Raw genomic sequence first — 27,001 nt, forward strand, 5'->3', positions numbered from 1 at the left:
ACCCCTGCAGTGCTACAGGCTGGGGCAGAGGGGCTGGAAAGGGCCCAGTGGAAAAGGACCTGGGGGTGCTGGTGGAGAGTGGCTGAACATGAGCCAGGTGTGCCCAGGTGCCAAGAAGGCCAGTGGCACCTGGCCTGGATCAGCAACAGTGTGGCCAGCAGGACCAGGGCAGAGACTGTCACCCTGTGCTCAGCAGAGAATATTGTGGTCTGTTTCGGACCCTTCATTTCAAAAAGGACATAGAGGTGCTAGAGTGAGTCCAGAGAAGGACAACAGAGCTGGAAAAGGGTCTGGAGCACAAATCTAGTGAGGAACAGCTGATGGAGCTGGGGATGTTTAGCCTGGAGAAAAGGAGGGTCAGGGGAGACCTTCAGTAGTTGGCTTGTTTTTCCCTACCATGGAGTGCAACTTTCTTTTCTGGCACTAGTACAATACAAAAATAAACCAAGATCATTAGAAAAACTTTAGACATATCACAGTTTCACTGGAATATAACTCAAGTTTTCCTAAATCATGCAGCTGGTTTTAAACCCTTCTTTGTCTCACCACAACTTCCGAGGTGGATACGAGCTGTTGGATTTCAGTTCTGTGAAGTTTCTCACACAGCGTATGCAGCTTTAACTTATCAAATAGTACCTAAAGTAAGAAAAAATACAATAAATCTTTCAGTGTTTCAAGTGTTGAAATAGAAAGGAAAATTACTGGGTGCTTAAACTTAAACAGAAAACAGGTTATAAGGAAAATAGAGAATACTGTAGCAAAGAGAACGAACACAGAACTGAAAATCTTAATTTTTGAGCTATTGAAGCAGAGATATATTTACTAAAAAAAAAAAAAAAAGCAGGATTTGTGCACATACATTCAAATACAGATTATTCAACATTGTCATATTTACAAAAAAACTGATATGTCCTTCATATGAAGGAAATAAAATCAGAAGGGATATCAGAGAACAAGATCATTAATATACAAGAAAATAAGTCAGAAGTGGTAAGGATGTGTGTGCTTTACAGTTTTTCTGCACCAATAAATCCATAGAATGGACACCTTAAGTAGAAACAGCAGTACATAAAATACCTCTCGGAGCTGACAGCTGCTGGTCAATAGGAATCGTTCTCCAGCAACCTCGTGAGCCTCCTGCTCCAGCTCTTTGAGCCGCAACTACAAACCAGGACATCAAAATTATTCTGTTCACATCATTATTTTCTTCAATATCTGCTACTTCCAAGGTTAATGAGAATAATTTAAAAATGGAGTACTTGATATTGCATAATCGTTGCTGTCTATCAACATTTGGTTGAGCAGATTGCTTATATACTCCTTAATTTATATTGCTTTATGATCTGGGAAGGGGATTTATTGTAGTAAGAAGCACTAACATTTCTGGTTAAAGAATTTAGGTTACTGAAGCCTATAGAGATCTGTGAGAAACACAGTTATGCAAATTGTTCTGATAAATTAGTGATCTGTCAGACCAGTATGATTATCTAGTCAAGTTTTATGTTATGGAATGGGATTCTCTTGTAGCTATTTTTATCAAGGAACACTCATTTAAAGAGTGTATTGTTCACAAAAAGAAGGAGAGAAATCTATCACTTCTCAGGAAGATGATCACTGACAACTGTAGGTTCAGAAAGAGTCATTGCCATTTTTACTCTGCAATACACAACTCAAAAGGACCTGTGCATTTTGCAATGCAATTTCAGTTCTGGGCAAGGCTGAGGAAGCAAATACCTCTTTTTAACTTGTGCAAATAAATAGGGAAGTATTCTTTATAACAATATACTAAAACCAGCACACTATTACATAAAATGCACAAAAGTTCCTTCTCCTTTTAATCAGCTATCCTCAGTAAAAGCACAAAGATGATGCTATAGAATTTTTAAGGAAAAAAAAGTAATAAAAAATTTACCCCTAGAATCTCTGATGTTTTTTTCAGTTCTTGTTTGTTCACATATATTTTGTGTGTTTCCATCACTGTAAATACAATTTTAGGTTAAGAGCATTTATAATTCATTATTTCAATCTTACATACTTCTTAGACTGCAAAATGGAAACTCAAACTCACACAGATGTTATGAGGCTAAGATAACAACATTTTATATTCTGGGGAATTACATTTCACTTGAGCATAGTCAGCAGCTGTGTAAAAATAGTGGAGATTCATATTTTGAACTGAACTTTCATACCTGCCAGAATTTTGATAAGTGGAAGCTCTAATGTGCAAAATAAGTTCCACAAACCTTGAGCCTGTAAAGTAAGATATAAATCCATTCTTCAGTACCAGCAACTTTGATCTCAAAACATATAGAAGTGTCATTAGGTGAAAGTATTTTCCACTGAGCAGCATTTCACTTTCTGTATATTCCCTTTTTACATGACAACACTGTTTGTGGCATGAAATACTACTTAGTGTAAATTATAGTATCTAAATGCTGTCACTTCTTTGTGTGGGGAATAGGAGTTTTGCAATAGTAACCATTTTGTACAAGAATGCTAATAAAGAAATATATATACACCTCTTTTTTTCTTAACAGTTTATTTTCAAAGCAAGCTTTATTGTAATAGGACACACAGTCATCCCTTCTTTGTTCACTTGAACGATTAAGCAACCATTCATAATTCATAACTTTGTTTTCATTAGGGAGAAAATAAGAGTTGAAAGGTTTATATCCCAAAATTACTCACAGAGAACAGAAATTCTGGGCTTTTTGTAACCACTGAAGCAGTCTGACTTGCCTAAAAACTCCTGTGGGCCAGATTTCAGCATTTCTGTGCCTCTGGTGTTTCCCTGCTGCCTCCCTTCATGGATTGTTTACCATACTGCTGGGCCACTTGGATATCCACATTAACATGGCTCCATTACCTAATGGTCAAAGTCCTGCACCTGCTACCAGCAACTTCAAAGATAATCCCTGGGAAATTATGATGGCCCTTCCACCAGAACCTGGGCATATCCCTAAATTCTGGCACTTTTCCAGGTATATGATCATAGGCAGAAAACAAACACACACCCCCCCAACAGATTTCTGTTTCAGATGCATCTGAACTGCAATAAAGGATAAAATAGAATAAAATAGTTCACATGGAAGATACCTACAATGACTTTCTAGTCCCACTGCCTGGTCAATTCAGGCCTGACTAAAATTTAAAGTATATGATTAAAGGCACTGTCCCATTCTTAAACACTGACAAGCCTGGGCCATCAACCACCTCTCTGGGCAACCTGTCCCAGCATCTGACCAGTGCTTGCTTAACACAAACTGGAACAAAAGATATGCTGAGAGTTTTCATAAATAAGGAAGACATAGAAAGAATATCTATACTATGTTCTACCTCTTTTAGCACTTTTTAGATGGTAATATACAGATTTAAAATATTAAAAGAAAAGTCAGTATTCTGAACCTCTTCTGTTCTCAGAATCTTCATTTAGTTACATGTAGCAAAGGGAAATTTTCTCCTAAAGATTAACCTTGACACCATCTCCTAGAAAAAATGGCAAATTTGATAGGCAATTTATTTTAAATGTTGACTGACAATGTAAACCACTAAGGACTGAAGCATTCTATTATTCTAACTTGAATGAGAAATACATCATTAACTTTCTCTAATTCAATACTTACACAGTTTTTCCTGAGCAAATTCTTTTTGTCTTACCTTTAAACCTTGAGCAAGGTCCATCATTACATTATAAAGCTTCTCCAAGTTCACACCTAAGTTTTGATACTGATATAAATAAATAAAAAATAAATCAATAACTTTATTGCTAACATAAAAATACTTAGAGTATTATCTTTTTTAGAAGCAAAATGTGTTTTTCTGTATACCTTTTGTTAACATTTTAGAAACATTGTTAGGTCTGTCAAACCCAAATCATTAACACAGCCCTGAACATTCCAGATTTTGCCTGTTCCTGTATTTACATTTTGTTTCAAGTACAAAGAAATGCAGTATCAATAAGCAGCCTTTGACACTGAAGTCAGAGTTTCCTTACTAATTGTAAAAGTGAGGAAAAATTCCTTGCATTCTTTTTCTCATGTAATATTGCCACTTTTGTGCCAGAACTGTTCAGTTCCTTCCCTTCTCTTCCAGAGATGTTCCACACAGCACCAGATCACCTCCTCCAACTGGCTAAAAAAATTTTTGAAACATATAAGAATATAACCATTAAAAATAAACTTAATAAAGACTGAGAAACAGCAGGCCCTGGAAGGAAGAATGCAAAGGGCTGTCTTCAAATCTGAAATATGCAGATCCACTGATGATCCTTGTTCTAAAACACTCTAGTCCATACTGCAGTGAAAAGTCACCAACCTGTCTCCAAGAAAGCTTGTCCATACCAACTTGTTGTGGAACAAACGAGCTGTGAAATACAGACAGCTTCCTTGATCCCTTTCTGGAGGTGGAACAGAGCCCAGTAACAGGCTTCAACTGACACCAAAATTCCTCATCAGTAAATTCAGAGATGACATGACTAGCATAATGTTTAGCACCTGTTCCAGCAAATGTTTCAGGGAATATGGACCATGACCACTTTGGCACAGCACCATATATACAGACAAGCAGCACCTCCTCGTGCTAGAGGTGTGTGGGTGAGTTGTGGGCTACAGAATAAACCAGCAGTCATTCCAAAAACTGTGGTGGGTGGACAAGACAAGCACAAGACAGGAAGCTTCACTGAAGTAGTGAGGCACAAGATGATTTAACACTTAGCACAGATCCCTCTGGCAGTACAGACAACTGTTAGGAATCTACCAGTAAAAACAGAGCAAGAAGATTGAAGAGATAAACGTGGCAAAGAGCCAGGAGACACAGGAAGAACTGGGATTCACTGAGCAAAGAGAAAAGCCAAAAAGGAAGTGTGAGAGTGCAGGTGACAATTTAAGGAATAAAGAATGGAAGGGGGAAATAATCACAGGATGTTACAAGGAGGCATTAACTGGGAATTGAGTGAACAAGTCAGCATAAAGACAGCTGGGGCAAGGAAATAAACTAGACCTGAAGTAGGACAGGAAGGAAATAAAATTTCAATATTTAACTCGGAGCTGGGAATCAGAATGATAAAGTTGAGAAATAACTAAGAACAGATGTGATATCTGAAGATCAAAGACTGAGTCAAGCTAAGGGAAGAAACAAGATTAAGGATGCTGACTCACAGCAAGGCCATCACATACAGAAATAACCATAGGTAACTTCAGTCTGTTTGCTTGTCTATTCCCTTACACTAATAACTTAATTCAGAAAGCAGCTTCTGAACAACTGCAGTTTACAGCCAATGCTTTCAAGTAAATTGCCTCTGGTTTTCTCAGAAAAGTCTACACTGATGAGTAGGTGCTAATATAACCAACCTCTGTCTATGCTCTAAGCCCACTTGACATCTGTGGATTTGTATCTTACAAGTCCTATAATCATGGTGCAATACTTACTCTGAATGAGCAAGGCTTCTGAAATGTGAATGGCATCAAAAAACCCACATTATTTAGGTTGCCCTACATCATTTTATCCTTCAAACAACCTCTGAAAGCTAATGTGTCCACAGTAGATCACCACAGCCCAAAACAGATATTTTATATATATTCAGGAAATACATTTCAATAGAAATACAGAAGACATTTGATACAATATAGGAAGAGCTTTCCATAGTGCAGATGATAGCGTCTCAAAAAGTTCATCATGCATTCCCTCACAATGAGAATTAAAATTCACAGATTTTTTCATACATATGCTGAAGGTTCACATTTAGTTTCCTGCTGTTGCTCAGCCCATGATGTGGTGTCTTTACCAGCTGTGAAATTTAGCAAAATTGTTAATAACAATCAACTAAATACAAGCTACAGTGCACAGGAACTGGAGAACAGAGCATTAGACATTTTGGCAAGGACAGCTGGAAATCATTTTGCAGGAAGGTGAAGAGAAAAAATATAAAACTGTATATTAATTAATGTTGTTACTGAACTTCAAATAGAAAATTTTACAGCTCTTCCCGGAGAATGAGCTCCCATCTTGGTAGATGCAGTAAAACCTCCCCTCCTCCCCTTTCTTTAGATTTCCAACATGTAGTATTAATATAATCATTTTCCTCTAATATAAAAGGATTATCTATCTTCTTTTGCAATATTTTTTAAGCAATAGCAAGTCTATCAGAATTTCCTTCCCTTTTTAACCCAACCACAAACAATTGAAAACAAACTACTTACAGATAAATTTCTTAAAGTGCCTGTATCTGTATTTTCTGCTCCCTTTGAAGAAGGCTTTTCAAAATACTTCTGTATTAAACTCTCAAAGGAAGGAACTGTGTCACTGGGGTTTATCAGCCATGCTGCAATCCTTGGATCTAACACGATGCTATTGGCAACTACAAAAACAAGTTGTTCAAAGTACTTCCATTACCTCCCATACTGAAAAATAGCTCTAAAGATCTGCCCATCTTTCCTGCATGCACACATCATAAAACACACAAGCATTTATTCTACAAAAATATTAAACACTGAATTTGCAGCTGTAACACATGGTCAATACCATGACTAGACAGGAGGAAGTTCAGTACTGCATATTTTTGAAGAGGACCACTCTAAAGAGAATTTTAGGAGTTTTGCTTGTTTTTTCATGGCAGAAGTAACGTGTGATGAAGCATCAAGTTTCAAAGTTTGAAAACTCAGGCAAGAATTATTTTGGTTACTAGAAACTTGAGATTCAAATCCCATGGATCAGGTAGGATATAACCTAACAAGTACTTCCTGTGTGTACAAGTTATAAAACTGTTGCCAGTCCCATAACAGCATTACTTTTCCCACCTTTTCCATTCCCAGTGCTGGCTTTTGTACAGATCTTCACACCACATTTTAAATAATCATCAGTTTACTGTGATTTACTGAAACTTTTCAGATGCTGAACACAAGCTGATGATTCTCCATAGAAAGAACCCTTCCTGAAAGGTCATGTGTTCTTTTGTAACTCACTCAGCAGTGATTTGATAATAGGGAACCAAAAAAACCCAACATCCCCTCCACCCCAAAATAAATGACATATTTATATCTTATGCCTGTTGTTTGTAGTTGCTTTTAAATCCATAGAGAAGAGTCTTACTTGTTTCTGTCAAAAGAACATGGGCCCATTTAAGTGATTTCCTAAGTCTGACAACCATGAGCATTTCTGGGATTTATTTTAGCCCTCCCTTTGAGCAGAGCAAGTTATTTTCAAGAGAATATGAAGTAGTTTGACCTTTTCAGTTATAGTCAGGGCTATGTTGAGAGCTTTTGTTTCCACTGGAAGCTATCCTTAAGTTACTCAATGATTTGATTCCTACTCTGAGAAGAAATACATTATCTTGACATGCCAAGCCTCTGGTCACAACCTCCCCCAAGAAGGGTGTTCTTTTTCAGGGTACTGAACTCTGTTTCCACCAATTTAGTTACTTCTACACTTAGAGATTTTAACAGAAACACCAACAGTGCAGAGATTACACGATGAGATCATAAATTCAATACTTGCCTTGTTTCCAGCTGATTTCATTACCATAAACTTGAAGTAGAGTCCTCAGGAAATCTTTTGCATTGAAGCAAATTATTGGAACTTTGCACTGTAGCATTTGAAACAACACTTGCCTGCACAGAAGCAGTTCATTAACACACACTTTACTGCTCTGAGATTTAGTCAATCCTTGTTCTTTTAACTAGCACCTAATATTAAACAGTTAACCCAAGACATTTCCTTATTCCTATAAGAACAGAATACTACATTTGAATATTAAATTCTCAATTCAGCAATACTCAAAGTTATGTTCTATAAGAAATTAAAATATCCTAGCAGATATGCTTTATCACATGTACAAAAAGAAAACAAATCCTTGTTTAACTCTTGAAGTGCAATCTTAATTGAAAACACAAACTGGCATCCCAGTAATACTTCAATGTACTTCATCCCTGTATACTTCAATACTTCAAAATAAGATCACAGAGGCTAAACTGATGTAGCATTATAAAACACTGATTTAAAATTACTAGACAATCTAAATTGCCATAACTGCCATATGTTATATTCTGTTTAAATCCAAAATGCTTCATCTTTGTAATGTATTTTCATACCTCTTGAAAATGTCTATGATTCTCTCATTTGTGATATTTTAAACAGATATAACCAACTAAATATATATTAGTATATAGATTTACCAATTATGTGTGTAATTTTTTTAGTAAATTATATTTTGGGCAATATAGAAAATCAAGTTTTTTATAAAGCATTTTTGATGGTATGAGACCACAACTCCAAGGGTTCAAACATTTTAGAAATCACACAGATCACAAGGTATTGCTGTATGCATTACAGATCCATTCTTAAACAATTGCACTATTCTCACAATAAGTAATTACCCATAGGTTTCATCTAAATGCTAATACTCTTAACCAACTTACCAAATTTTACTGTTTATATGTATATGTTTTACTGATATGTTTTACTGATATGTTTTTCTATCAGCTATATTCAAGATGATAATATGTTATTAAACTACTTGTGTAATCCCAATATGATAGCTGGAAAAGCAAAGTCATTACTTGCTTCAAGACCTGATTTCAAGCAGTGGAAGAGATGCAACCAAGAACCAAGTCCCACATCTTGAAATTAAGTTTTGTAATTTAACAATCCAAATTCAGCAGTTTACAATAAGATAACTATTACTGAAAGTCATAAAATATTCTGATGGAGTTTTAACATGCTAGAGTATTACATCTAGGAATCAGATTCAGTCCTCATTTCCCCCTTTTTGGGATATGATTTTCAAGCTAATAGGAATAAAAATGGACTTTGGTTGTAATAACTGGAAGTTTGAAACACAGCCCAATTTTTATTAAAATTTAGTGCAAGTACTAGGCAATACATAAAGCCTTTACTTCCAAAATTACACTGCATTATTACTGAATATTAGTAAAACTTCATTTGGAATGTCAAAAGTCATTTAAAAAACATGTGCTAAAAAAGACTTTAAATATTAGCTAAGTTCAGAAAGAGTGCTTATCACAATAATGTCCATCAAAAATGTACTAGCTAGGAAATGCAGTTCAGGGAATGGAAGATAAATTACAAGAAAGATAAACCTGGACAAAACATATTCTTTGGTGCTGTCCAGCTTTAACTGCTCATAAATGATTTGCAGGTGAATGTAAACAGCTCCTACCAGAATCCCAACCTAATTCTGCCAGAGCTGCAGTCAGTGACATGCTGAGCCCAAAGGAATTGTCTATTCTTATTTGGTTTATATTAGCCCAGACTTGATAGAGAACTAACAGAGCCAAATTGAAATTCAACAAGCCTGACATGTAAGGAGATTAAACCTGTGGCAAGTAACCAACATCATTACTGCTGAAAGCATATGTAAAGCAAAACAGTATTTTTTCCTACATACTCTCACCAAGAAAATTTCTTGTGAGGCTGTTCTTGTTCCCAGAGAGATGACTGTTCAGTTTTTAAATAAATTAATTTATCATTTTCATTAGCAGCATTCCAAGTATAGCCAGTTGAAGTATGAATGGGAGGACAAGGCTGATCAGTCTGATTCTTCACCAGCACAACAACTCCTTTAACTGATGAGGTAGAGGCCTGTTAAGCATAATTACAATAGTTTTTCCTCTGACAGATTTTGTGCAGTCCTATAAAGAAAAATTCCCCAAAATTTTACAATATGAAATCTATACACTACAGTTACTGCATACACCATTGACAGAGTAGAGAAGCATGCAAGTGTTTCAGCCTTGAAAAAAAAATCTAGTGGTCTCCTTTTCTCTAAGTTTTACTTGGTAGTTGAAAATAAAATGTAATCTAACTGTACATTTTGGAATGACCAATGAGCATGGGTTTATGAATATCAGTCACATGCACATTCAAATGCTTCTACAGAACTGACTCTAAACAAAACCCATCCTTCACTAACCTGCTCTGAGTTGAGCTGTGAAGAACCATCCTGAAATATCATAGTAGTTACAAAAGCTGCTGCCTGTTCAATAGTTGCAAGCAGTTCACTTTTTTCTTCACATGCTAAACTGCTGATATCACGAGGATACTTTCCAGAAGACTTTACTTGTCCAGGAGTAGAGCTGTATCTTCTTTCATGTGAGAACATGCAGGTATTTACAAGCAATCTTCTTGTTTTCTCTGAACAAGATGTAGACACATTCTGCTTTCTTTTAAGAGGAATAACAATTTTCTTTTCCCCATCCTTCAGGTTTTTTTCTTCTACTGAAAGACTCCTTTCTCGATATCCCCATTTTGGGAAATGTGAATCCTGGTAACAACTCAATATTTTGGTGTCTTGACAGCCAAGTATTTTATCCTTATACACTGTCCTGACTATCTGACCAGCAGTTCTTTTTTCAGGGCTGACAGTTGCTTTTAATATTCTGGAATCTGGAATTCTGGCAATTCTGGAATCACAATCCATCTGGGAAAACCAGAAATTTTCAGCAAACCAATTATTTGACATATTAGGAGAAACTGAAATTTGCATGAAATTAATTTAGATAAGCTTTCAAGAAAGCAAAATTCTATGAAAAACTGTTGATAGCAAAAAAACAGAGCCAGTTTAGGGGAAGTACATTACATAAACCAAAACTCAAGTAACTATCAGGACAGATTGTGTTGACGTGTACTGTCCGCATCCACAACCACTTTTTTTAACCTAGTATTAGTCCAATACTAAAAATGTCAAATTAACAACCATAAGATGCATCTAGTCCAGTAGTTTGGCTCCCATAGTGACAAGGCTATTATTGTCTGGAGAGGGAAGAGACCCTTCATCTTTAGCTTCAACATTCAGAGTTGTTTTCATGACAAGAACTACAAGAACAATTTACATGAATCAACTGGATCCCTTCAAGCAACTTACACGATTGCAAGATATAAAAAAAACCCCACATAATAAGAAAGTTGCACTGAAGAATTATTATGAGCTGTATGAATAAGTATTATATTCTAGTCTGTTTAATGCACTATACCCTGAACAGTTTTCCTACTCCAGATAGTCCCCTGAGTAGCAGCATGCTACTTAACAGCATTAAGCAAGATGCTGCATGGTAGTGCTTAAATTCTACTCCTTCATCCTTATTTCCTTCAGAAATTTCCTTGGTATGCTACTGGCCCTAGTACTTTCTTAATAGTTATTTTGCTAGTTTCTTCTACAAACTCCTCAGCTGAAATAGATCCTCTGCCTTGATTTCATGAACAAGGACTCTGGAATGGCAATCAGTGACCTTTCCAAGGTAAATGTGTGTTGAACTATTCACAGATATACAGATTTGCATCTTGCCTCAATACATTTTCTGCCTCAATCACCAATACTCTTTAAAGGAGCTGGCAAGCTTTCTACTCCTTTTAAAAGGAGGCATTTGAAAAAATTATGTATTAGTGATGCATTTGCAAGCTTTACCTCAAAGATATTTTGAACTATACCACTGTGTATTTAATTTAAAATGAGACAAGCACAGAATAATACAAATTCTGCTAAGTTCTCATTTTTGCATGATGACATTTTTAGTAGTCTCTTTCCTACTGTCTCTTAGCCATACTACTTTTTCCAGACACAATTTACTATTCATTTCAAATCTTCAATGTTCTGCTTTGAATAAATCCTTATACAACCTACAAATGTTCTGGGTTTGGAGGGCACTCCCATATAATTTCTTTTAAAGACTTCTTCAATTTTATATAGTTTGTTTTTTGTTGTTTTTTTTAATTAAACATTACTGTCTTACCTATCTTTCAATATCTCCAAAAGATTATAGTCTCTGTAAGAGCACCTGTCAGCAGGGAAGATTTTGGACCTGATCTCACACAGAACCAAATAAAACCAAATTTTTCTTGTGAGTTCTCCAACTGCTCCACAAAGCAGTTGTCTCCTAATTTGCAGCTGGATCATCATGCATTAAGCTTAATGTTCATCAACTCCATGGGAAAGCAACTGAAGTCTCCCATAATTATTCCATTTTGGTCACTTCTAGCCCAGTCTCATTTGCTGTCATCACCACTGCAAAAACAGAGACCACTTCACATCAAAAGAACCACAAGGTCCTGCTGTGCAGGCTCCCTCCAGTTCCCAAGATAAATTTTCATTGATCAAAGGCTACTGTCGACCTCCATACACCTGTATTGACTGAGCAAGCCAGAATGACAAAGCCAGTAATTTTGGGGCTTTTTTATGATTTCACACTGTTCCTCAACCCAGTTCCCATATTCCCAAACCTTGGAACTATAGAGCCAAGTGATGAAAAGAGGCTTCAGACTGCTTTACATCATACTTTACATGATCAACTTGATAGCAAAAGTACAATTACAAGATTCTCAGCAAAGAGGAAAAGGAAGCTAATTCAGCTTCTGCTACTACCAAATTGAATAGTGTCTGCTCTGAATGAAGACAAAATAATTGGACTTATGAAATGCTAATCAAAAGGTGGACACCATAAAGTTAGCAGAAGAGGAAAAATCCTATCACAGAAGGGCCAAATGTTTAAGAGCCATAGAAAGACAACTAATTCACTCAAGTGTATTCTCCAGTCAAATTGCAAGTAATTGTATCATTTAAGACAGCAGAATTTAAATTAGGACATTCTAGTAATTATAGAACCAGGAATAAGCCACGCTCTTTTAAAGGCTCAAAAAATACTAACAAAGCAATTTAATTACCAAGTCAGAATAATACAGCTGGAACTACAAATAACCACAGAGAGAAACAGCAGATTCCATGAAGAACTGTTCTTCTATTAGAAATAATGACATGGCTGTAGAGAAAATGACTCTCAGGATTGTAGTTTCATAATCTATGTCAATGTAGGAAGATCTCATTAGATGCAGTGAGTCAAAATTAGAGGGTCATCATTACAAAAAGGGGTTTCACTCCTATCTATGTGCACCCACAGCTGCATGAGCACCTGTAAGCCAGTGTAATTTGTAGGAAACTATCTTATTCCATCAGGAATAAGGCATCAGTTTTCTGCATCTTGAGCTACTGAATGGAATTGAAATGTGCAACATGCACCAGAGCCAGAATAAGGAAGGCTGTGAAACCTGCAGCTGGTACTGCAGCATCTGCAACTCATCTATCAACTCAATGGATTTTACAAGTAAAGCCTGAGCTGGAGCTGCCACAATTACCTGTTCCCACTGTTGCCCCAGCACGCACTCACACACACATCCAACCAAATTCAGAGATGATTAAACCCAAAATTAAGCTTCCTAATACAAAGTAATTTTTCATGTGAATCAGCTCACTTTATGATTGTTCAGTGACAGGAGTCTGAGAACATTTCTAAACTCTGGTGGCTGCCTGAATGTGGCAACCTCATTTCTGATCAATCTGTCATAAAAGACCAACTTCTTGTAAAAAGGGAACAGTAGTTGGGCCCAGACTCTCATAGGTGAATATAGGCCAAGTGTAAAATAATACAAAGAAAGTTACCTGAACTATGACTCTGCAAAATATATGATAGAACTTGTTATGAAATAACCAGTCTATAACTTCAAACCTGCTACAAAAAGACTGCTTTTAGTGGTTTTCAATCATACAAAATGCTTGCCTTTTCATGTCTCAGATGTGAATCCTTATCACCTAGTACATTTTCCTTTGTCTTCTCTATACCTTCAAAAAAGAAGAAACAATTTACAATACAAATGAATATGCAAGCAGCCCATATAACTTAGGTTTCATACAGGTTTATATTACTGACACTTTTACCAAACCTGAAAGAAGTTTTAAAAAATTTCCCTCGACAACCATTTATCAAGTTTGTATTCATGCTTTGAAGGATCCTGCAGGTTCCAAAATATGCATGTGCAAAAGACTGCTCTGTCATCATAAAGAAAAAATTACTTAAAATTCACTACAAAGCAGAAAAACATTTTCCATGGTATTCATAGGAAGCATTACTGTAATTCCATAATTATGTGAATTTCCATCCTTCAAGAAAACACAACTTATTTTGGTCATAGTAAAGCTGGGGGTATGAGCATGAAGGAAAAAAAGAAAAATACAAACTCTAGAACTTAACACAGCTTAACTGTTTTCTTAGAATTCAGCAGCAGTATTTCACAAAATCTTTGTTCCATAAACCATTACTTGCATTTGAGTTTAGTGTATCATGTTCTACAAACCAACCATGTTTCATCTGCAGGTGATAATTTTTTCACATTATTCATCTTCCAACAGAACAGGCATTTGAAGACCAGGTAAGAGAGAACAAGGAGAATTCAGACCTGACAAACTGACAGGAAAATAAGGTGACACCAGTCCCATGAGGAGCAGGCCAGTCACCAGTGCTGGGTCTGACACAGAGCACAGCAGAGCTGGGAGTCTGGGCCCCACTGAACTGCAAAGACCTTGAGCCCATGGCTCTGAAAGCACAGATGCTGCAGGTCCAAGAAGGCTTTGCAAATGCACCTCAGACTCACAACCATGGCAAATGAAACCATTAGGATATGTTTTGTCCACAGAAGAAAATAGGCTTATTTCTGCATGTTGGTTTAAGTGTATAATCAAACATTTAGCTCAGTTCAAACTTCCTAAACCTAAGCTGTTAGAACAAATGGCACAGCTGTGTTTATAGCTTCAAACATTTTACCTTTGGTTTTCTCAACACTTTCTACAACAATATGATAATAAATTAGGAATTAGGTAGTATCTGAGTTCAGTGCTTTTAATTGTTTCACAGCTAGACACTTCTCCCTGACAAATCCAGCCCCCAGAGAAGACAATGAGGATTACATTTCTCTCCTCCAGCACACAATAATCTGTATGAGAGGTATTGAAGAGATCTGCAACTTGCTGAATTATGGCAAAGTATCACCAGATGGCAGCAGAAACCCATCCTTGCCTTCCAGCTCCTCAAGGCTTGATGGAAAGATTAGAGCTCCACTGGCAGGATAACCACAAAATTTCATCTACGTCAACATTGCAGATATCTGCTCTATTTGAGCCCAGTATTTACCTTCTAAAGACAAACATTTTTTTCCATTAAGTAGAATTAAAAATTTAAAAATCCGTCTATAAAATACAGTTCAATGTATACACACATAGATATATCTATGTACAGGCAATCTCAAAGTAGTGAGAGAAGTAAAATATCAAACTGAGGCTAAAAGCAGATCAAATTTTCTTTAAAATCATCTGGGTTTTGGCCTCAGATGTACCATATACAATGCAATGTTTTAAAATTAACTCATTCCATGTTTCTTTAAATGTGTATCACTGATTTACCAGTCTCCACTGTCCAATACTTTACTTAAAGAGCAGCCTAAATCTTAATTTAGAACAGCAGCTGTAAAAGCCACAATGTACACCAGAATAAATGTTAGATTTAAAGCCCAATGATAAGATAATATTCCAGGATCTAGTTCTCAGGAGAAAATACACAACTGAAATTAAGTAAAACTCTCCTACTTCTTTCCAGAGCTACAATTCAACCATAACTTGCACAGAACTGAGAATAAAACCTGCCCCTTGCAAAACCTCCCTGGTATTCACAATGCTCTAGATCTGCTGAGGCACTTTTAACATTACCTAGTTTTTTTCCTCTCACTGGGACCCTTATTCACTCTTGCCCCTAGAATTTCACAAGGAGCACACTGCTAATGAATGTGTTTTAAGGACAGACATGAGTCTGGGGAGCTCAGAGGTTTCTTGTTAAGTTCCTAGTATCTCCAGTGGTCTTTAAATATCTAGTCCAGAGTCAAGTTAATGTATGCATCTAATTCATGACATTGTAGTACTCAAGTAACAGTTTGAAATTCCCCTGTAATTCTGTACCACATAGCAGGAACAGAGAGAGAAAAAATTAAATTGGTGGTACCATTCTCTCACATAGTATTATTGAATTGGAAAAGCCACAGCAAATGTCACAGTTAGAGCTTAAAATTCTTTTTTTAAACCTGAAAACCTAAAGTCTCACCTTTTTCTCTATTTAAAAACAGGGACTAAAGGTTTGATATTGCTGTGTTTCAGTTTTTCAACACAAAAACACAAATAGGCAATATTTACTCACTCGGGTTATTTTCTTTGTTAGTCTGAACTTCTACAGGAATAGACTGCAAAGCTGTCATAATCCTCTGAGCAATATCAGATAAAGGCACTTCAGAAACCTCACATCCTATGTACTGCTCCATTTTTAAGATTAAACCTAAACACAGAACACACAAATTATGAATTAATCAGGGCCATGAGTAATCTTCTCTTATAATCTGTTGAAATTAAAGACAAAACACAGTGAACACATTTAGTCATTCATTCTCAATGGAAAATTACTTTTGCTCCCAGACATGCCTATTAGTACTGTAGTGGAAATAAAAATATAGTAATTTAGAAAAACTAACTTCTTTGAAATAGTGTTTTAATATATTTATTAAAAAAATCAGGCTCCTAAGTACAGCTAACTTGTACTAAAAAAAAAAATCTGACAAATAAAACAAGTAGTATTTATGTCTGAGATACTTTCCCCCCTCCCAGAATTTTTAATTTGTCTGTATCTAGCACATGCATAAATTTACTGTTACTAGAGCTTGGATTTTATCAGGAAAAACACAATTAATTTTGGCAATTACTTGAAAGTTAAGCCAACACAAGACTAAAGAATCAACCATTACTATCACAATATACAGCCATTAGTTATGTGCTGTTTCAGAAAATACTTATCATTGTAGTATGATACTTTCTCAAATTTTGTATAATTCATGCACTCAAATACTGCTTTATATTGGTAACTTTAAAATGAGTCAATTTAAGAAACTGGTGAGCAGCATCTACAGCCTCTACAAGCTTTAACCCCAGCTACTGTTACTATAAATGTTATACTTTTCTGAAAAGGAGCTGGTTTTCCAGCTGACCTGTCCATATTCTGTAATACCTACAAAATACTTAAAGAATCCCTAGGTACAACACAGACTGGAGAATCACAAGGAACAGTGTCCACACTGATGAATTCTTTTTGTTTCACAGTTAGACCAGAAGAACACAGTTAGAACCAGAAGCTTGACACAAACACAAGAGAAACATCCAACACTTGAAAAAAATACTTAAAGGATCCAAGCTGTACAAATCAATCACTCTAACCCAAACCTGCTGTTGACTCAATTATTCCTACACAAGTGGGTAACTGGAGTTCCATTACTCTGGTCTTCTCCCACTAGGTCCAGTGCATGAGCAGACTGTTAAACTTAACCATCAGCAAACAACAATTCTCAGCCTACATGGAAATATTTTTCTTGGCTCAAGACCACAGGTACATTGCAACTTTTAATACTCACAAGGGCAAATATTTGCATCCAATTCAGAGAGGAACATCCATCACACTGCATTAGCACTGGCTATATCTACCTAGTTCTACTCAGTAACCATATGAAGGAAAGGGTGAGAGATGGAATGGGTTTCTTTTCCCTGACATTCCAGGAGTCAGAAGTACAATCCTTCCCCAAACTCAACTCCTCCTAAATTCTATAACTAAGAGCAACACTTCTTTCCTACACAGGGTTAAAGTGCTCCCTGACTTCTCAGGCTGGGAAGCAACAGGCACAGCCCCAGGGGCAGATCAAAATGAGAACCCATCAGACTAAATATAAACAAGACACCATGCTTGAGAACAGGCCTAGAAAAACCCACACAGATATTCACCATAAATATTAACCACACTGAACTGAATTGATGGACTTTGGCATTTAATAATAAACACAAAGTATAGAGTTAAACAGCATGAAATCCAGACATAAAGACACCCAAAGAGTAAGCTAAAAAAATTGCACATTTCAAAGTAAGTTATAATGACATAGATGTTAAAAGTCTGCCATCAAAACAGTTTTAAGACTACTGTTACTGAATTTAAATTAATAAACTAACCTTCATCAATATGTACAGTGCTTGAAAACAAGCACAGCTGATCCCATTGAAATATAAAAGACTGGAAGTTATCATACCAAAAAAGCCCATTTAGTTCCATTGGTATATTAGGATGCTATATAAAAATTTGATAAACAGGCTAACAATGCACATGAAAGCACAAGTATGAAAACATCAGCACTCTGAATTGAAATGCCTATCATTATAAGGCAGACTCAGAAGTACAAAAGATAAATTTAAAATTCTTGTTCATTGACAAGCCCAGTAGAAGTATGGACTGGTTTCAATGGAGAAGATAGGCCATAAGGTAAACTAAGAGATACTGGAATGGTCTTAAAAAAGATGGTCTTGGTAGCTAAAACAAATTCTGCTACTCCAACACATTTCTAACAAAACCAAGTCCTCTTAGAACAACTGTAAGGGAAGTAATCATAGAATATCTACTGCCTTTGAGAGCTCTTGTCTTCACTATGAATACATTACATTCTTGCTCCAAAATCTGGAATGTCTTCTCCTCATTTATTTTGCAGTTCAGTCTAAAGTTCATAGCACACAAAAATATTTAACTCAAGGGTATGACACATTCCTATTGATGCTATGTTCTGTGCAGCAGAAATGAACACAGAGGCCAGCAGAAGAGCAGTCTGAAAGTACTTCTTTGAAATAATTGACAACTACTTCATATCCAAGAATTCTGACAAAACTGAGATTGAATTCAGTGGGCAGAAGCCATAAAGCAGCAAAATCTCAGCTGGTAACAGTGGCAGTTAATATGCACTGCAGTGACAGGTAAGTATGACAGCCTTGACAACCTAATGCTTATTATTCCTTAAACTCACAGACAGTTTACATTAACATTTTCCTTTCTTAAGAGTACATTATTGCTGTTTAGACATTAAGAACTCCACTGGTTGTGAAATTCTTCTTGTCTTCCAGACCACTGGCTTTAGCCTGCGATTGCTCTTCAAGTTTCTCCACCATCTCTTTCAAGTGCTCTTCATCTTTGAAAAAATACACATACAAGTCTCTTTCCATCTGAAGCAGCCTATTGGATTCTAAAGAGCTTCTCTTCAACTTCAGATCAGCAACCAGATCCTTAAGGAGATTATTTAGTTCATCTAAATCCACTTCCAGTTGGTGAAACTGCTCAGTAAGTTCCTAACAAAAAATAAAAGACAAAAATTTATTACTTTTCTATTGTTTATACACTAGCTGAACTAGAAATATAAAAGAAATTTTGCTTCAGGAAGCCACTTGTTTGTAATCAAAAAGTAATCACAAGAAAAATAAAGATAATAAAAGATTCAATTCCATTTATGCAATTTTTGAGCTCCATGTAACAGAACTCATATTGTATCATACAAATGTAATTTCATTTACTTGTTGACCAGATGAGTTAAGACCATAAGAATATGAACCTGGCCTAGAGAGATGAGTCTAGTCTAACAAGTCTTCATTGCTAGTCAAATCTTTAAAGGAAACAAATAAAAAAAAGCACAACAAAAAAGCCAAATCAATTTTACAGTTAAATCATTAAATACCAACTACAACTTTCCCAACTGGCATTCTTATGATATTTCAATATAAGCAGACTAATAATTTATTCACACATTATTCCCTTATTAAAGGAACTGCTTTTCTTGAGAAACAGTAGCAGTAGAACGAGACATCATATTTTAAGAAATAATTTCAATCAATAGAAAGGTATTTGATTTAAAAATGTGCAATCCCTAATTACAGACTGTTCCAATTACAGTCTCATTTTTAAATACAAACTGTTCTATACGTTGCAAATTCATTTGACAGATGAATGTTAAATATATTTTATGTAATTAACCAGGAAGGTATTATATAACAGAAGATTTCCCTTGATGCATTTTTGAGGTATCTACAATGATTTTAAAACTATAAGGTGCATTTAACAAGCCCTGTTCCCATTTAAAAGATGTTCTAAACACAACACCGGAGGGCTGTTAGCAGGACTGTCCTATTATAACTGTCCCTCAAAATTCTGGTATTTTTATTTTGTCCAAATGACCCACCCATGGCCAGGCTTTTAAGGGGCCAAACTGCATTACTGGGGTCTTGGAGGTAACAGGGAAGGAAAGTCCTTATGAAATGAAGAGCAACTGAAATGAGTTTTCCAGTGACACCCTATCCAGACAAAGAATCTCCCACACCACAAGCTTACAGAATACAGGACTGCACATGCCTTTGAAAGAAATTCAGTTAGATGCAACAGTTTGCTCAGAAACCAAAAAGTTTTTACCTGCCAGTGTTTAAAAAAATCCAGCATTTGCCAAGAACAATGCAAATGTTCAGCATCCAGTATCCAGATGTTAATAAATTCGTTGCTGCTAAGTGGGGACAGTTTGCATGTCTAGAGCCTTCCCAGGACACTTTATCAGTAAAAGAACATGACACACAAGGTAGGAATTTGAAAAGAGTCATTAAGGGCTTACCGGACTCCGGAGCTGTATCTGATTTGTTCCACAACAGAGAGCACCATGAAGGGTTTCCACATCCCTTTCTAGGTTGGACAAAAGGAGAGACTGCTCCTGAGCAGATGCTGCCAGCTGATCTTCTACTGTAGCACAGTCCTCCTTTAACTTCTGAGCCATCTGTTCCAGATTTTTGTACGTTTTAAACAATTGTTGTTTTTTACTTCCTCCTTCCAGGAGCTGATACAGCCTGTAACAAGTGAAGTTAGACACACAAATATTTTAACTTTCCTAAGCACTCAATCATCATTAGTTAAGAGAACATGTGTTGAGAAGTCAAGAGGACAAGTAAGCTAAGTACTGCTGAGGGCACTTTTACAACACTGCTTATCTCCCACTGACTGCAGGATTCCATCTGTATATAGTAGTAATTAATAGGAATCCAAAATATTTCAGAATCAAATTAGCAGCAATGAAATATTGAACTAACAGTTAGTAAGTACATCATGAATGCAAATAGAAGTTGACTGTGTGCTTTTGCCAATTATTTCCTAACATTTCAAAGGCTGCAAAATAAGATTTTTTTTTTAAACTGCTGAATGAAAGCAGACTTCAACAGCCAATGAGAAATAAGAACAATCTTTGTAGTATTTTCAATCTTACTGAAGTATTTTCTGTTTTTTGTCTATGAAGAGACTGCTAAGAAATTCTCCAATTAGTTACAAGTCATGCAAAAGACAGCATTACACACTACAGCAAACTGTCCCCTACACTGCATCAGGAATGGGCCTAATACAATTACAGACCACATTACATAGGCCAAATGTTGCTACCACCTCTGCATAACAAAATCTTCAGGAGCTGATCCCTAATATAAAATCAGACAGGCTTTATTGTGAGCAAGAATTGTATTTCAGAAGTAACTGAATATATTTCAAGTGTCTTCTATTTACAAACCTTATAAGGCTTTTAATTCTTTCAACCTCCCTTCTCTCTTCAAAATAAAAAAAAAGTACCAGAAAAATGCAGTGATTTGGAGACTTTATAATAAGCCTGAACAAAGCTGACACAAATACACAATATGAGTAAAATTAATGCCACCTAATTCTTCCAGTTATTCATTGTGCCAAACCATAGTCAGGTATCAGTTATCTTAAAAAAGCAAACACTTAAAGCACCATTCTAAAGAAGGAGGAAAAATCTGAGAGCAACAAACCTATAATTACACAATATATCTCATCAAAAGGTTTAGTCTTGATGGAAGAGCAACATAGCACACATCTTTAACTGTGCCACCTGAACTTTAAATGGTGAAAAACCAGACTCCTGTATGGGCACCGGGACACTCAAACGAGATGGCAAATCCAGCAGTAAAAGTGAGCTGAACACATCACAGTCCGGAGGAGTCATTCCTCCCTCCTGCCACACGGGGGGCTTTGCCTCAGCTGATGAGGCTCTGCACACAACCTGGAAATCACTGCTATTAACATCTCTACCTCTGGAGTATCAGGAGGTGCTAGATAAGACAAGCTTGGGTTTAAACACTCTTCATGATACGGATATTAATTAGGAATGCTTCGCAAATATTAAAAAGACTGATATTGAACAGCTTTTCCTCAGGCAAATCTGAAAAGAATTTCAAAGGACAAAGAAGAAACAAGTTTCACATCTTGAAGGCTTCAGTTCCTGAAAATTCAAAATTCTAATTAGCTACAGGAAGTAAGAAAGAACTTGGCAGCAGGCAAGGCTTACCTTGCCTGCGCCTTCATCTCCCCAGTATTATTTCAAAGAAGTCCAAGTTCAACAGTGATAATAATACTTACCTGCAATATAAACCATCCTCTGAACTAATGGTGCTCCTTGGCTTTGCCTTTTCAGTTTGTTCAGCTATCACCTGTAGTCTCTGCTGCAACTCATCTGTGCTCTGTTTCAGAGATTCTACCAAATTCTGAAGTTGGCAGCTGATCTCCTGGTGTCTCCTCATCTCCATTTCACAGCCCAGCTGAATAAGTTCAAATGATGTTTTCTGTCTTATCAAATGCCTGCCTACTTTATCTTGAATTGCAGCATAACAGTCCAGCCGAGCAATTTGGTGATTTAAGTATTCTTCCACCACTGGTGCAGTCAGAAGTTGTGCATTCTTCTTAAGAAGGGGAAGCAGCTCTTCATTATTTATCTGAGCTATATCTTGTTTAATTGCTGAAACTTCAGTACTCAAACTAGATATTTTAGCATCAATGTTTTCCTGTTGTCCAATATCCTGAATAAAAGAAAATATTTGTGAATTTCTTCATGGTTCCCACCAAGCCACTTCCCAAACATTTCTTCAGTTCATGTAAAATTCACGTATTTATGTTACATTTAGCTACAAAATTAAATGAAGACTCCACAAGTAGTTTTACAGAATTTTACAAAATAATGCAAATACAGATGAAGAAAGTAGATAATAAATATATTTCAGTAAAAATTTCATGTTATCACAGGGCTAGGAAACAATTTATTGTTTTAATAATAACAGAGCAGCATTTTACCTAGCACCTATTTCAAGCATGTCTAACTGAAATCTCACAGGCAAACAATTTTTTATATACAGCTGGATGATCAACACTGCTGGCAGAATCAATCTTTTTCAAATTACCTTCTAATCAATCAACTCCTATATACTAATCATCCATAAATGAAAATATACAAACTGACATGATGCCTCAAGTTATTCAACAGCTGGCATAAAAATACCTTTTCTTTCATTATAATTTCTTCACTAGCCACATCTGCCTGTCACTCACTTGTTGAGAGATTTCTGGGGTTTCAACTATCAGACCCATTTATTTGGTAGAAATACTTGAGTTTCCAGAGTCAGTGAACTAAAACTTTTTAAACTTATTCTACACAATAAAAACGTCATATTGGCCACCCGATACCACAAAATTGCAAGCAAAGCTAAGATGATGTTTATTGTACAAAGAGCCAATTCTAATTTGAAAATTCAAACTAGAAAAATACTACACATTCTAGAATTTTAAAGGTAGTAATGCTGGAAAGTAGAATTAAAGGTATTGTACGACACTAAAGAATTTCCTCTTATGGAAACTGAAGATATTTCACAAGAGCAGTTTTGTGAGCAAGATTAAAATTTCATAGAAGTGCAATTTCACTACATAAAAATAATTGAAATAACAGTAACTCAGCAATTCCTTTCACTAGATCTGGTGGAACTTGCCTGTCTGTTTAAAACTCCAGTAGCATCCATCACCTTTCATGCCTTACCTTGTCTGAGGACTGCAGCAGGCTCTCTGCACACTTGAGGACTGAATTCATGCCCTCCACTTGAGCTTGCAGCTGAATTCTCTGGTTCTGACCACAAATATATGCTGTCTGGATCCTGGCTATCTCTTTCCACTCTTCACAAACTTCATCAGCCTCATCAAAAGGGACTTGCTTGATAAAATCTTCAAGCTGAAAGCTGCATTCATCTGAATTTTCAGCGCTTCCAGATGCACCTTTATAAAAATACTTTTTTATGTGTGATGCAAGTGCTGCAGTGCTTTCTTCTTCCACAGACAAATATTTGTCCAAAGAAAGCTTGGAAAAAAACACTGGATGTGTATCTGGCCCTTGTTCTGAATCTGAAGCAGTGAAGAAAGAGGCATATTTCTTCACTGCAGCTATAAGAGACTGCAGCTCATTGTCAAGCTTCTTATTTGCTGCAGCAAACACTTCCAGTCCTTCTTTCCAATTCCTATGTGCTTCCTCCTCTCTGCTTTGGAATGTTTGTAACACGTGGCTGTTTGTAGTAACCATCAGTTGAAGCTTATTAAGCCGATGAATTTGAAGGTTTTTTAACTTCTGAAGAGTTTGAAGCTCATCCTCTAATTTCTTCACTTCTTCCTCTTCTTCCCTGTCCTCCTCTTGCCTACTGCTCGTTGAACCCATGGGCTCCAAGGTTTTAAGGACTTCATCCAGTGCATTTCCTTCCAAAACAGGCTTATCTCGGAGAAGATTATCAAAAGCCTGCAGTTCTTCTTCAGATACCACATGTTTCTCATTTATGTTTCCACAAAACCACTCCAAAAATGATTTGTCTTCTGAAGAATCAAACATCCAGTCAAAGTCTTCTCCATTAAGCTCATCAGCCTTTGGATATCCAATTTTTTTAAGAGTTTCCACAAAATCCTTTCCACAGCTCATGATGGCAATATTTTTGTAATCAGAAAAGATCCAAATACATGAAAATTCTGGGGTATAATTCCAGCTTTATTTTTTTGCCATTTAAAATGAATAATCAGTATTTTAATAAAAAGAGTCTGTACAGGAAAAAGGAAGTGTCAGATCTCAAAAAACAACCCCAAACCCTGAACACTGTTTTGGATTAAAGGGGCTATTCAAAGACTATAAACCAATTTTAATTTCAGATATCTTAACATATTTTGTTGATCAAATCAGGACATGTTTTTGTATCAATTACATCCCAGACCACTGCAAGCACTTATGTTTTTCCTTCATTCACATAAGCTTATTATGAAAACAGTATAGTATCATTAATTTAAAATAGGTGCTAATACTGAGCAATTAATTGGTCTGCAAAACTGATTTTACTTACCCATTTTTCTGCATATTCATTTAAAAAGCCACCCACGGTTATTTTAAATCTTTCAAAATTATCAGGGTTTTCAGTTTGTTCTAAAAACAAAACTACAGTGACATTACACTGCATTTCAAGGTCTTCACTATAAAGGTTTTTTTACCTCAACAGCAAGCAGAATCTGGTCTTCTAAACCTTTGTTTTAAAGTTTCCTCTGAAAATGGAACAAGAAATACTTTAACATATAAATACCTCAACATAAAACTGCAGGTTATTTTATCAATAATAAAAAACTAAAATTAAGACCAGTGTAAAAAATACTCTTGTGTAAATGGTCATAACTTACAAGAAAAGGCAGTTTTATGCTTTTCTGTTTCCCAGCAGACAAATAATCAGCTTTGGGATCCTAAAGCACATGTAACAAACAGCAAATGATGTGGGACAAGCTATCAACAGTCAGGAGGCCTCGTCTGCAATACTCTGGTAAATACTAAGGGACGTTTTTTAGCTTGATAATACTTAATAATTTGTTTCTAAAACATACATTTCACCAGAGAACCCCACTGGCAGCCAGCCTGGAGTGCTGAACAAGCAATGCCATTCCTCCAAAGCTCCCCACGTGTCTGACAGCCCGCAGACCGCAGGTGACACAGAATGTTGCGCGGGTTTGTCACAGGGCAGCGCCCCAAGCGCCCTCTGCACATTCTTTTAAGCGGTGCGCACTGACAAGGAGTAATGGCCATAAACTAAAACACAAGTTTGACTTTAGCATGAGGAAGAATTTCACATTGATGGTGGCAGAGCTGGAACAGGCTGCCCGGAGAGGTGGAATCTCCGTCTCTGGAGACATTCCAAAACAACCTGGCCGCGTTCCTGGATAACTTGCTCCAGGTGACCCTGCAGCGGGTTGGACTCGATGGTCTCCAAAGGCCACTTCCAACCTTACTGATACTGTGAAATAATGGGCCACCACGGCACTGCCACTGCCACTGCCACCCAACACCACAAACAAAAACTCCGGAGCCCTGAGGGAGCACCCGCCATGCCCGAACCCGCGCGGGCCCCTCAAGGGCCACGTCCCGCCCTGGGGCAGCCGCTGCCTCCAGCCACACCGCGACCCCGGCCGGGACGAGAGGTCGGAGGGGAGCGGGGGGCTGATGCCGTCCCGCCAGAGCGAGCCCCGAGCCCGCAGCACAGCCCCGTACTCACCCCAGCGCTCTGCCCTGCCGCAGCGCCGGCTCCGGGGGAGGGGAGCGAGGCGAGAAATGGCGGGAAAGCTGCAGGGAGCCTCGGGGAGGGCTGTGGCAAAGGGGCGGGAAGGCGGAGGCGACGCTAAGGGAGGGCTGAGAGGAGGCTTAGGGAGGGTAAGAGGCGGTGGCGGCGGCGAGAAGACCGGGGGAAGGGTGAACGGAGACTCAGGGGGGGCTGAGGGGAGGCTCAGGGAGGGCTCGGGGAGCGCCCACAACTCGAACCGCCCGCCGCGCGCGCGGTGTCCCCGCCCTGCCCCACCCACCGCGCTTGCGCGCGCGCGCGCGCCTGTTCCACCCACGGGGGCCCCCGCGCACGCGCAGCATTGCTTTCGCATGTGACGTCACGTGTGTGGGGCTGGCCTGGCCGGGCCGCGCTTCCCCTCAGGGCGGTTGGGGGGGACCTGGCGGCTCCGTCCCGTCCCCTCAGCCCCGTCAGCCCCTCGGCCCCTCAGCCCCTCGGCCCCTCAGCCCCGTCCCTTCAGCTCTCCGTTTCCTCTGGCCAGCATAAGGGAGGGGGAGGATAGAACAGACGTGCGCACAATTGATGTCGCCCAGCTGTTACCGCTGTGCCCAGCAGCTTCCTTGAAGCCCAGACACGGCTGGCAGCGGGCACTTCGCCATCCGTACCCAGTGGTGCTGTGTTGCTGGTTTTCACCCCTGCTTAGGCCTTTCGGTAATTCGTAGACTTTATGTCCTTGGATTTGCCTGGTGCCTTTTTGAACATGCTGACACATAACTTCACAAGGCAACAAACAACCCAGAACATCACTAAATGCGGCTTGAAAAGGCACTTCCCTAATTGTTTTGTAGCTCTCTCTAAAACCCATCAAATGATTCCTGGCACTAGCATTTCAAGATTTGGTCA

The 27,001-nt window shown here is 37.6% G+C and overlaps 2 protein-coding genes across 3 annotated transcripts in view; both read right to left on the reverse strand.

The window, feature by feature from the left end:
- Nucleotides 1-26,401, reverse strand: part of POLN (DNA polymerase nu) — a 96,866-nt gene extending 70,465 nt beyond the window's left edge. Inside the window, exons 1-13 of the mRNA XM_079306330.1 lie at nt 26,096-26,401; nt 25,050-25,100; nt 16,020-16,154; nt 13,560-13,621; nt 9,926-10,432; nt 9,407-9,594; nt 7,492-7,604; nt 6,198-6,355; nt 3,658-3,726; nt 2,190-2,250; nt 1,913-1,977; nt 1,078-1,161; nt 547-636 (exon numbers count right to left, since the gene is read on the reverse strand). Coding sequence (XP_079162456.1) covers nt 547-636; nt 1,078-1,161; nt 1,913-1,977; nt 2,190-2,250; nt 3,658-3,726; nt 6,198-6,355; nt 7,492-7,604; nt 9,407-9,594; nt 9,926-10,432; nt 13,560-13,621; nt 16,020-16,140 — 1,518 coding nt within the window. The 5' untranslated portion in view covers nt 16,141-16,154; nt 25,050-25,100; nt 26,096-26,401. The remainder of the gene's footprint in view (nt 1-546; nt 637-1,077; nt 1,162-1,912; nt 1,978-2,189; nt 2,251-3,657; nt 3,727-6,197; nt 6,356-7,491; nt 7,605-9,406; nt 9,595-9,925; nt 10,433-13,559; nt 13,622-16,019; nt 16,155-25,049; nt 25,101-26,095) is intronic.
- On the reverse strand, nt 17,671-26,217 carry HAUS3 (HAUS augmin like complex subunit 3). 2 transcript variants are annotated; one of them, XM_079307014.1, is made up of 5 exons: nt 26,082-26,217; nt 23,572-25,081; nt 22,128-22,564; nt 20,326-20,554; nt 17,671-19,021 (listed from the first exon to the last, which is right to left on the reverse strand). In XM_079307014.1, the coding sequence occupies exons 2-5, from the start codon at nt 24,490-24,492 to the stop codon at nt 18,752-18,754; spliced, it is 1,857 nt and encodes a 618-aa protein (XP_079163140.1). In that variant the 5' UTR covers nt 24,493-25,081; nt 26,082-26,217; the 3' UTR covers nt 17,671-18,751. The 2 variants fall into 2 exon arrangements, with proteins under 2 accessions (XP_079163140.1, XP_079163139.1); XM_079307013.1 differs by lacking the exon at nt 26,082-26,217 and having other exon boundaries at nt 23,572-25,287.
- Nucleotides 26,402-27,001: the final 600 nt, after the last annotated feature.

This window comes from Erithacus rubecula (assembly GCF_903797595.1).
Source record: "Erithacus rubecula genome assembly, chromosome: 5".
NCBI lineage: Eukaryota > Metazoa > Chordata > Aves > Passeriformes > Muscicapidae > Erithacus > Erithacus rubecula.